Raw genomic sequence first — 11,447 nt, 5'->3', positions numbered from 1 at the left:
AAACTGTTCAGCACTTGCTTGGTGATGTCCCTCCCCCTGTCCTTGTGGTGATCCGTGCAGTGGATTCTCGGGGTGATCGAGTATCGCGGCGCTGACCCAGCCCCGGGAGCACGGCACAGGGGTGCGAGACACGGCTGCCAAGGGGCCGCACACAGGCAGAGCTGCTTGGAACAGCTCCCCGTAGGGAGCTTCCCGGGAAGACCTGAAGCTACATCCCAGGATCCTCCCCGGCCCGCTCCCTCCGCGCAGCTCCGGAGCCGGCCGTGACCCGCGAGTGCCGGGCACGGAGCGGCCGCTCCCCCCGCCGCGCGGTCCGGAAGCGGAAGCGGCGCTGCCCCGGTGCCGGCGGGGCCGGCCCGGCCCTTCCGCTTCCCCCCGGCGCGGCGCGGGCGGCGGTGACGGGTCCCGGTCCCTGTGCGGCGCCGAGGGCGGCGCGTCCCGCCCGGCCCATGGACCGGCACAAAGTGAAGCGGCAGCGGCTGGACCGGATCTGCGAAGGTGAGGCGGGGCGGGCGGCCCCGGGCAGCGGCGGGGGAGGCACTGGCCCTGCCCGGGCCCCGCCGCCCGCGGGGGCTGCTGCGGCCTGCGAGAAAGGAGTGGGTGCCAGTGAGCATCGGAGGGCCCGAGAACGTACGAGTTGTGCTCCGTCAAGGAGGAAACAGTATCTGGGCTGCGATGGAAGGGTGGGCACGGTAATGGGGAGGCCTGAAGCGACTTTGTAACTCGTTTCAGGAGCCTGGAGTAAGATAATGCGCTTCTGAGTAGAGCACCTCTATTATCTCATTATTGATAAAACATACTTTATTTTCCTTTATTTAGTGGTGGTTGTATTTTTTACCAGCTTTTTTCCCTGTGTTTGCCTAAGGAGTCTTTCTGCTGTGCCTTTTGCAACCGGACGCCTATCTCGTATTGGCCTTTTTAGCCACCAGTGCGCTTGTAACAAACGTGGGTAGAGCCCTCCCCCAAATCTTGGTTCGCGAAGCCTAGCCATGATGTTTCCTATTTATGTCTTTTGCTTTGCCTAATGTGTTTCTAAATATTATTAGTGGCTTACTGGACTGGCAAAGGAGGGTTCCTGAATTCCTGTCTTTTATGTAATCACTCCTGCTGACTTTCCTAATAGGCATACGGCCTCCTATTGTGAATGGTCCAATGCCAGCACGGCCACTGGTTGCACTCCTGGATGGACGAGATTGCACTGTGGAGATGCCCATCTTGAAGGATGTAGCTACAGTGGCATTTTGTGACGCTCAGTCAACTCAGGAAATCCATGAAAAGGTGGGCAAGAAAACGTGCAAGCATTCAGAAGAACAGCTCTGCCTCCTACGTAACCAAACCAGATATTGATGTGGACTGGTTTTTGTTATAGGTGCTGAATGAGGCAGTAGGAGCTCTGATGTATCACACCATTACCCTTTCTCGTCAGGATCTGGAGAAATTCAAAGCCCTCAGGGTCATTGTGCGTATTGGCAGTGGCTATGACAATGTTGACATCAAATCTGCTGCAGAATTAGGTATGATGGCACCAGTAGGTGTGTGTTGCAATCACAACTGAATGTGGAGTGGAACACTGCGTGTGTTTTTGTGCTTTATAGCTGAGTGCATTTAAAAACTTTTATGTGAAGACTTGGGGTTGCTCAGTATCAGGCATCTTGAGGAAGCTGACCAATATTGGGACTTGAAAGAAAGATTCTCAGTTCTCAGATTGCTCTGCTATAGATGTCGGTGTCTTTGTCGTTGTGAGGGATTCAGGAACCTGAATATGGGATCTAAGTAATTTTTGGTGAGGCAACCTTGGGTTTTTTGTGAGTGTTCATCAAACTGATGTCTGAAAGCTGCCTGTAGATGCTGATGCAGGATAAACTCACTGTAAATGCTTGATGAGTTTTCCTGTTAATTTTGTATCTGCAGGTAGGTTCTGATTCAAAACTTTATTAGTGATCCCTTTAGAGCCATAGGCATGTGAAGAACCTCTGGACCAGGTGACAAAAAGCTGCTATATCTTAAACACATGGCAGTGAGACTTCTGGACCTTGTAGTCTCCAGGATGAGATGGATCACTGAACTACCCTACCCCTTCTTTTTCAAGTTTTTTCAATGTCAGGGATTTGAAACCTTCCTTAATGTAATGCAGGTCAGGTTAAGCTTAAATCAAGTATAGGTATTTGTATATAAAATTGAGATAGGCATTACAGTGTTTAGATCTGTAAGAACAGATGAATTGCAAATAAATGAAGAGTGTGTATTTGGTTAGTGCTTGAACTGAGTCTAAAGAGCCTTCTCATCTGGATGATTCAAGAGAATAGTCTCAGGAGTTCCTGGCAAGGTCCCTGGCTTTCATCCAGCCTTTACATATTTGGGCTGAGTTTGGAACCTGATCTAGTCTCAGGTTTCTCTACTTGCAGTCACCATCCATATCTTGGATTCATTCAGATTCAGAGCTTTCTCGCACTCATTAACCCAAGGTGAAATGAGTCAAACTTCTTTCGCCATCAGGCTGTTGCTTGCCGCTTTTGCTTTGGAGCAATAGTATGATGACCCTTATGCATGGCCAGATGTGCTTTCCATGGACAATTAATGGTTATTTTCATGCTTAGCCAGGCCCTTTAATTCATTCTGAGGTGAGATACTGTTCCTTGTGTGTTCTGAATCTTCAGACCAAAGGGCTGTTGTGTGTGTTTGCGTTTTCTTACATTAGGCATAATATTGCAGGTTAAGACAAATTTGTGTCTAAGCTGTGTGACAGATGGATGCATAGGGCTTGTTTAGAGTTGAGTGAGATGGTAACCAGTGAGATTAAGAGAAGTTGGGGTTTCCTGTCACCTCTCCTCACGTCCTCCAGGTTGTCTGTGTGGCATTATGGCACAATTGGAAATGATTTGATAGAGAGGAGTCAAATATCTGGGATTGTCTGTGGCCATTGCTCTTGCAGTTCTCATGGGAAAGCATGGTCTGGGTTAAGTGAAATGTCTCCTCTGAATAGGCTTACAAAACAGTGATGCCTTCAACCACTGCCTAGATTTTACTTCTAGTTTTTAGCTGGGTGGTGGTCTTTTGAGGCAGAAGAGTTGCCTTCGTTTGACAAGTGGCTGAGGTAATGTTTGGGAAGAGACCATTTTCTCATCTGGTCATTATTTTTATTTCTTGGCTGGTTTGTTGAAGGGTAGCAGCAGTGAAGTGCTATTTTGCCAGCCCTCCTCCTTCCTTTTTTTTTTTAAAGTAAATAGACTGCTCAGGAATGACCAGAATTTGATACAGTGTTCCATCTTTCCCTTTTCTGACACTAATTTATGCTTCTAGGACTTCAACTCATTTGCATTACTAATTTATCTGATACTTTTAGCCATGGGTTTTATGGTCCTTGAGGTTGTATGTTATTCTAGAGTAGTGTTGTATTGTTATTTTTAAGCATAACTGCAAATGAATAGAGAGGCTCCTGTGGCTTCTCTCTGCATTTAATGAGTTAGTTACTTATTGTTGCTCCTGGGGAGGCTGATGCTTGCAGTGAGCATCTGGACTGTGATGCATGAAGGAGCTCAGCCATCTGTCTTAATTCTACAGTCTGCCAATTAATCTGTCAGGGGTATCTGTGGACAGAGTGTATCTTTTTGAATGCAGGTCTCCTAAAAGTCAGTTTCTTGCATCACTTGTATGACCCAGTTTTCTCATTTTGACCTGTTTGGGCTTTCTTTTCTGGTGAGTGTGTCAATCTAGTGGATATTTAAAAGGAAGGAGTGGTGTTTCCTGGGGGACTGAAAAGCTGGTTGGTCACATCTGTGTTGTTGTAGAATGAGCTTCTGAAATGAATCTCATGTTTCTCAGCAGTAGTTCCGGAGAACTGAATTATCTTTCAGGATTTGTGCCTAAAGAGCTTTATGTTTGTTCAGCATTGTGATGCTAAAAATCTTATATGACCTCTATGGCTTTGTAGGCATTGCAGTTTGCAACATCCCTTCCTCCTCAGTAGAGGAGACTGCTGACTCCACCCTCTGCCACATCTTGAACCTCTATCGCCGAGTCACTTGGCTCCACCAGGCTCTGCGGGAAGGGAACCGAGCCTCGAGTGTCGAACAGATTCGAGAGGTGGCTGGAGGCGCTGTGCGTATCCGTGGGGAGACTTTGGGCATCATTGGACTGGGTAAGTGATGGCCATTGTTACACTGAAAAGAGAACTCTGGAAATTTTTGGGAACCTAAGAGTAAAAAAGCGATAATTTTACAGCTGTTCTTTGTGAAACACACTGACTCCTAAGGAATGCTAGTGCCCTTTTCTGTCATGCTGGATATCTTCAAGAGTTGGGTGTATGGCATGGGATTGGGGATTCTTTTTTTGATTTCAAGTGGTTAGAATTGGAACATTCATACAGCTCTTCTTGGTGACTGTTTCCCTGTGTGCTGGGCTTTGTATCAGTACAAAGCCTCCTGAAAGCTACCAATTCCTTCTTTAAGTTCTTGTAGTCAGATTATTACTACCTCTGACTCAGGGTCCAGATTTGATTTGGAAACAGAGCTCCTTCTAGACTAAGCTCTGGCTATTGCATGGGGAAAGACTAGAATTAGTCACATAGGATCAGCACTGAATAGCCTCCTCCGGATCCCTATGGCAATCCTGGGGGTTTCCAGGGCTGCAGTACCTTGGGCCCTGGCAGTAAACTCCAGCGTAGGCTCCCAGTCTACCTCAGTATCTTGTCTTTAAAGTTTGTTTTACCTTTCCTTGATGATTGTGGGTTTTCTTTTGTGAAGGCCGAGTTGGACAGGCAGTGGCTCTGCGAGCCAAGTCCTTTGGCTTCAACGTGATTTTCTATGATCCCTATCTGCCGGATGGAGTGGAGCGATCCTTGGGTTTACAACGAGTAGGAACCCTGCAGGATCTACTAATGCACAGCGATTGCATCACATTGCACTGCAGCCTGAATGAACATAACCATCACCTCATCAATGACTTCACTATTAAACAGGTGCAGCAGGAGCTTGATTTCCCCCACAGAGCGCTGTGGAAATGAATGCAAACAGAAACTGCTGCTTTCACAGAGGCTGAGAGCGTGTGAATCCTGCTGCCTCTGTTGTGTGCCTCCTGCTGCCTTGGGAGGCTGGGAGCGTGTGGATCCGGGTGCCTGTGCTTTGTGCTGTGTAGAATTTCATGTTAAGAGAAGAACAGCATTGGCTCTTCTTGCCAAGTAATATCATTTATAAAGAATATTTTGGGTGATTCAGTAATTTCAGATTGTCTTTAAAATGTGTAATTTACTGTGCTGGTTAGAGCCAGAAGTGGTGTGGCTGGGACTGTGTACCTTTTTTTACACAACTCTGCCAAAGCTTCTCTGCCCAAGCCCACTGCAAAGTCAGTCTCGGGCTATACTCCACTAGTATATGAATGCTTTCCAGTGCTTTTATGAGAGACATCTGGATGTTGTAGTCCAGTTTTGTATAGCTGGATAATTGATTCATGTCCTCTTTCTTTTTTAATGTAGTAGGATGAATATGGAGTGCAGAACTCGAGAGTTCCACTTTTGCCCTTGGTGTCTTGTGGTTTTGTTTGTTCATTTTTAAAGCAAATTTCTCAAGCATTGCTTGCAGGCATTTCCCCTGTGGTTAGCTTTGCAGTGAGAGCACTCCTAATTCCTGCAGGCCTCATCTAATCACTGCAGACTCCTGCTCATTTCCAGTAGACTTCCCAAGATTCACTTAGCTTCCATGAAAAGTCTCATTCTCAATGCACTTAATATTTTTCTTCCTCCAGATGCGTCAGGGCTGCTTCTTAGTGAACACAGCCCGGGGAGGGCTGGTAGATGAGAAAGCCTTAGCACAAGCCTTGAAAGAGGGGAGAATCAGAGGAACAGCATTGGATGTGCATGAGTCTGAGCCTTTCAGGTAACACTGTACCTGCATGCCTGCTGCTGTCTGGTGATTCACATCACCTAAGCTGGATGATTCTTTTGGGGGTTTTTTGTTATTGGGTTACAGTGATGCCCAAGACGACAGATGGGATTATCACTTCTGGAGAGAAAATACTTTTTTTTTTTTGTTTGTTTCCTCCCTCAGTTTTGCTCAGGGGCCCTTAAAAGATGCACCCAATGTTATCTGCACCCCTCACACTGCCTGGTACAGTGAACAGGCTTCCATTGAATCCAGAGAAGACGCAGCTAAAGAGATCCGCAGAGCTATTACAGGTAATGAAGGAGATTGTGTGCTCTGCAGCTGCTGCTGAATTAGTGTTCTTTTAGTTCCCTGCAAGGATTATGCTGCTTGTTCTGAAAACTTGGACTCAGTAACTGGTTTCTGGAACTGGAGTGTAAGTTCATAATTGTATCTTTGCCTTCTGAGAATCTTGTACCTAATGCTGGAATGGCTCTTTCTATCCCTGGGGAAGCCTTTTAACTACATCTTCCAAATCCTTTGCAGTAATTCCTTTGACAGTTAGACTGTTTTTCCTGAAGTAGTACGTGTTGTCTCTTGAAAGGGCGAGGCTTAGCAATTGCAGGTTGTGGTCAATAATTTTCCCAAGATCACAGAAGTGGGAAGGAAGGATCAATTTCTTGTCTTCTCCAGAGACCAGGTGCTCAGAGGAGAGTCTCCCCTGCCCACTGTTATCCTGTGGAGGTAGATGAAAAAGATGTTGCACATTTCCTTTCTGCTCTCCTTTGTAAATGCTGCAGGGAACAAGCTCCCCCCTACCTGTGTCCTGGTTTTTTTTTGTCATTCTTGGTGCTCTTGCAGGTCACATACCCGATGCTTTGAGGAACTGTGTTAATAAGGAGTACTTGCTGTTAGCAGCTCAGTGGTCCAGTATTGATCCTGCAACTGTCCACCCAGAACTCAACGGAGCTGCAGCTTACAGGTGAGATATGAAGGTTGGCCAAGCATATCTTCCTGCTGAAGTAGGCCAACATCCCTCTGCGGGTTTGAGAAGTACTTGTACCTGCAAGCAGGTATGTCTGTGTTCCTACATACTCTGTATATGAGCTCTTAACAGCAGCTCTTCTAAACCTGTACTAGGATTTAACACGTACTTGGTCATATTTAGGTCCAGCTGCATACTAGTCAATTTTTGAAAATCCTTGCAAGACCTGCCCAAGAGATATCTTAATATAAGAAAGTCTGCTGGATGCCCCCCAGAAAGGCATGGAACTTAACATTTAGAAGTTGTGCATATCATTAGGGCTGTATAAACAAAGGACAGTTCTTGCCTGTAGCCCAAATGTGGACTGTTATTGAGATATTGTCCAGTGGATTTTGTTCAGTGGTCTAAATATAGTGTATTTCAGTTTGTTTATCTGTTACAGACCTGCCAAGTGATTGTGGGCAGGCTGCTTCCCTTCTGTTTTTCTCCCATCTGCAAAGTAGGTAATATATCCTTCCCTTCTATGAGAGATCTACAGAGGTTCAGATATATTTATGAAGGCGGCACAGGGAGGCAGAATGGAAGTAATGGAAAAATAGTTCATTAGCAATTCATGAGTGTTGCTCTCCTGTTTTTCATCTTGCATCTAACTGTTTTTTTTAGTTCAGCTCCTTACTTTTTCTGTCATGGAGCCCAGTGAAGGATAACTGCAGCTTACATTCCTCCTGCTGATGGGGAGGGAATTCCCAACCCTCCAGGTGCCTTCATACAGTGCCTCACGCTGTTTTCCACTGGAGATGAACTTTGTACCTTTATCCAAATGCTTAGTATGTGACCTGAGACTATCTCTGTGAACAGGTGTCATTTGGCATTAGGATATCACTGCTACTCTTCAGCTCTGGAGACTTTTCCTGTGTTCTATCTCAGAGAATTTTTTAGAAAGAGGGATTTGTATTCAGCAGTTGTCTGAGGGCACGGCTCCTTTCTCCTTGAATAACTGTTGGACAAGCTTGTAACTTCTATGTTTCTATTGGTTTTAGGTTTCCTCCAGGAGTAGTGGGAGTAGCCACCCCTGGGCTACCAGAACCACCAGTAGTGGAAGGGATTGTAGCTCATGGGATTCCTCCTGTTTCTCACTCTGCACCACGTACCCCTTCCCCAGGAGAGACGAGCAAACTGGATGCAGACAGAGAGATTCCTGCTGACCAATAGCAGCGTCTTTCTCTCCTCTCCTTTGGCAGCAGAAAAAAGTAGGAGGTAATCTCCTCCTAGGACCTTCTTTAACACCCTACAGAGACTGTTTCCTGTTCATATGGGACAGGAGAATGCATTTCATTACCGACAAACTTTAGTTCTTGCCTTTTTGTAACCCTTTAGTTATAATCTCTCAATGAATCTTTCTCCTTCTCTGGGGCATGGCAGCAGTGACCTTGCCTCCCCTTGGCTTAATGAATGAGTTTTCCCATATATCTGCTTCAGTTGTCTGTGACAGGGAGCTGTCCTTGTGCACTCGAAAATAGAAGCGAAGCCGCCTGATCAGGGATGGTCCTCAGTGTTCCTGACACCAGACTTCAGTGCACACTTTTCAGTTGTGACTTGTAGCTTTAACTTAATTTGGCTGAACCTCTCTTAAGTGTAGCCATTGGAATATTAGAAAAAATACTAGTGAATTGGAGAAGTTGTGACTACTGTCTTCATTATGCCCTTGATAGAATGCAGCCTAGGCTAAGCTCTGTGTGTTACTTTGCTTGTTTTAATTAATGCTTCCTGTGAGAAGAGACGTAGTGCAAGTACTGCTAGTTCTTGACCATACAGAATTTCCTCTATGCAGTTCTAGGCCTGAAGTTAAAAGTAACAGTCTCAAAGCCAGCCTTGTAAATAATTTGGAAGGGATTAAAATGTCATCAAATGTGTTCTGGTGGCCACCGTGTTGGTGAGGCTTCAGAATAGTTCACCCTGGAGTGTGTAACTTGGAGAAGGCAGGAGAATGCAGAAATGGGAAAAGCTTGCCCTGAGAGACAGCAAGTAGCAATAATGTGCAGCTGCAGTTGCTGGTTCCTCACACACAAGTACCTCACAGTCTGTGGCAGTGTTTATCCACAAGGTATCCATCATGCTGGGATTCTAAACTTTATGCTACAGGTTTTTTTTTTTCTTTTTGCATAACTGCATCAGCTAGAGGTGACATCCCACTTGTCTGTGCTGATGGAGAAGGCTTTTGACAGTCAGGAAAAGGTTTTTCACCCAGAGGGTGACTGAGCACTGGAAAAGGCTCCCCAGGGAAGTGGTGGCAGCACCAAGCCTGTCTGAGTTCAAGAAGCGTTCGGCCAACGCTGTCAGGCACTTGGTGGGATTCTTGGGGTCTCCTGCACACGGCCAGGAGTTGGACTCTGATTCTGATGGGTGCCCTCCAACTCAGCTATTCCATGATTCTCTGATATCCTGCATCTCTATGGCAGGGTAGGGCATGGCCAGACAGCGGTTTGTTTTACGGAAATAAGCTTTGTGATACTAAAGGAGAATGAGCACTCTCAGCTTTTCACCTGAAGCCAAGGCAGGATTGTTGCTGACAAGTCTTTTCCAGTTCACAAATGACTGAATATGAACTGCTTCTTTGTGGGGTGTGGAATCTTCAGAAAAAGAGGTTCCACGGGACAAAATTTTTCTTTAATTCCAAATCTTCTTTTAATTTCATCTTGTTACACTTTAGTTACAGGCTTTCTGTGCACAAGACGTAACAATTTCTGATTGATTTGTTCATGTTGATCTATAAAGTAGGTGCTATATGGGAGGCAAAACCCTATGTGTGGGTTTCTCAGCCTCCCTTGATTCTTCTCTCTGTTGTGTGTCTGTGACTGGAAGCTGAACAGATGGGAACAGACTGGAAAAACAACTTGAAGTATGAGGATGAAAATTCTGTTTAGGCTGTTGAGTTTGGGAAGGTGAGGAAAGCTTTCGGAATCAGTAAGTTTTCAGATTTTTTTTTCCTGGTTTTAAATTTTTCTCCAACACTGCCTTCTATATACTGGCTTACTACTAATACAGTGAAGTGATTCTTTCCTTTCTCCTCCACCCCCCTCACTCCCTCCAGCAATTCAAGAAAGGAAAATAGTCAAGAAGTAAACTTCAGGTGTTTTCTTACAGATTTTACACTTTAACTGTTTAGCATTAGTGAGATGATATTAGTTTTCTAGTGCTGAGTGTCTTTTTTTGATAAGGTATTTGTCTCAGTGAAGGTTCATGGCTTCTGTGTTTTCGTGGATGATGCTGATTCTACTTAAAATTCATATACCTCCTTGGCTGCTCAGGTTTAGCAGATCAGACTGGGACTGGTGGTAGGCACAAGTTACAGGAGAACTTTTTCTGAACAAAAGCCTAGAGCTCAGAAGCCCATTGATTGCAGATGTACCTAAAATAACCAGCAGCACTTTCCTGAATTCTCTAATCTCAAGGAAATCTAGATTTCACAAGCTGCTGGCTCAGAAAACTCTTCTTCTGACAGGCAGCTGTGGAAAAGTTTTCAGAGAGCTCATCTTCTGTCTGTTACCACATTAGGGAAGCAGTCTGTCAATAACTACTCTTACTTGCTGCTGAAAATTCCTGCCCTGCTTAGGGGTTCAGGTCTGAGATTTATTTTGTGGTAAGGGGCTTCTAATGATGAGCTCTGAGGATCAGAGTACATTGACCTTGTCTTTTCTAGAGCACAATGCAAGATAGATTTATTTTTTTAAAAGAGGCAATTTATTTTTTTTTTTCTTAACTGCAGGTATCTCTGTAGACCAGTCAAATAACTGAGCAGAGGCAGAGTAGAAAGATCTCATTTGGGGGACACTTGAGTTTCTCAGTTCTTATTTGTGGTGGCTAGATACACTGGTGACTAGTAAGCGTAGGAATTAAATAATTGATGTTATAAGGAATATTTCCAGTTATGGGTACTAAGGAGTTGAAGCTGACAGCACTGATAGTGGCTCTGTTCTGTCCAACAACTTGTGATTGGTTTTGAAGGCAATTTTCCCCTTGATTAAAGCCACAGCAGAAAATGTTGATGTAAAACTGAACAGAACTCTTATCCTGTCCTCAAAAAAAGGACTCTCTTTGCGCTTATGGGATTACTCTGCCTGTTTGCCATTTGTACCTCTGCTGACAGCCTGAACCTATTATCACCAGACAAAGGCTGTTCTGAACGGAGAGCTCAAAGAAAAATTTACCAGTACTAAAGCACCCTGAGGTCTTCTCCTTTCCCTGAGTGCCAAGTGCTTTGTTAGCACTTTCTGCTGTGTGATACACTGACTTGCAGCTCCCCCTCCCAAGCTTAGTGCAGTATACAGAAGTGGAATGATTTTTTTTTTTTTAATGCCTTCCTTCAGAACTAGTGCAGAGCTTTAATCCCAAAGAACAGAAGTCTCCCAGGGTGAGGCAGGAGTGCCCTAGCTGCACTAATCTGCTTACAGGAGGTGCTCACACTGTCCCAAGGTACATTCTGTTTGTCAGGGTCACTGCTGCTGACCAGCTTTTTTTATAGAGGACTCAGAGTTTCAGAAATATATTTTTGTAGACAATGACTAAACTGTGAAACATTGAAATAAAGCATGTAAAGAAAAACTTAC

At 45.1% G+C, this 11,447-nt stretch overlaps 1 protein-coding gene across 1 annotated transcript; it reads left to right on the top strand.

Annotated features, from left to right (window-relative positions):
* Positions 1-390: 390 nt before the first annotated feature.
* LOC108501212 (C-terminal-binding protein 2) lies at positions 391-11,446 on the top strand. Its single transcript, XM_017822879.1, has 9 exons — positions 391-498; positions 1,124-1,278; positions 1,370-1,514; positions 3,932-4,138; positions 4,743-4,957; positions 5,740-5,870; positions 6,042-6,169; positions 6,717-6,837; positions 7,881-11,446. Exons 1-9 carry the CDS (start codon positions 450-452, stop codon positions 8,050-8,052), a joined length of 1,323 nt encoding a protein of 440 aa, XP_017678368.1. The 5' UTR covers positions 391-449; the 3' UTR covers positions 8,053-11,446.
* Position 11,447: the final 1 nt, after the last annotated feature.

This window comes from Lepidothrix coronata, unplaced genomic scaffold (assembly GCF_001604755.1).
Source record: "Lepidothrix coronata isolate B3197 unplaced genomic scaffold, Lepidothrix_coronata-1.0 Scaffold100, whole genome shotgun sequence".
In the NCBI taxonomy this organism is placed as follows: domain Eukaryota; kingdom Metazoa; phylum Chordata; class Aves; order Passeriformes; family Pipridae; genus Lepidothrix; species Lepidothrix coronata.
Note: the sequence above shows the minus strand (reverse complement) of the source record. Positions and strands in the feature narration are given on the sequence as shown.

Coding starts and splice junctions, on each gene's coding strand:
- LOC108501212 (XM_017822879.1), top strand. CDS start 450: ATGGACCGGCACAAAGTGAAGCGGCAGCGGCTGGACCGGATCTGCGAA. Junction 499..1,123: donor GCTGGACCGGATCTGCGAAG/GTGAGGCGGGGC, acceptor CTTTCCTAATAG/GCATACGGCCTCCTATTGTG. Junction 6,170..6,716: donor GATCCGCAGAGCTATTACAG/GTAATGAAGGAG, acceptor GTGCTCTTGCAG/GTCACATACCCGATGCTTTG.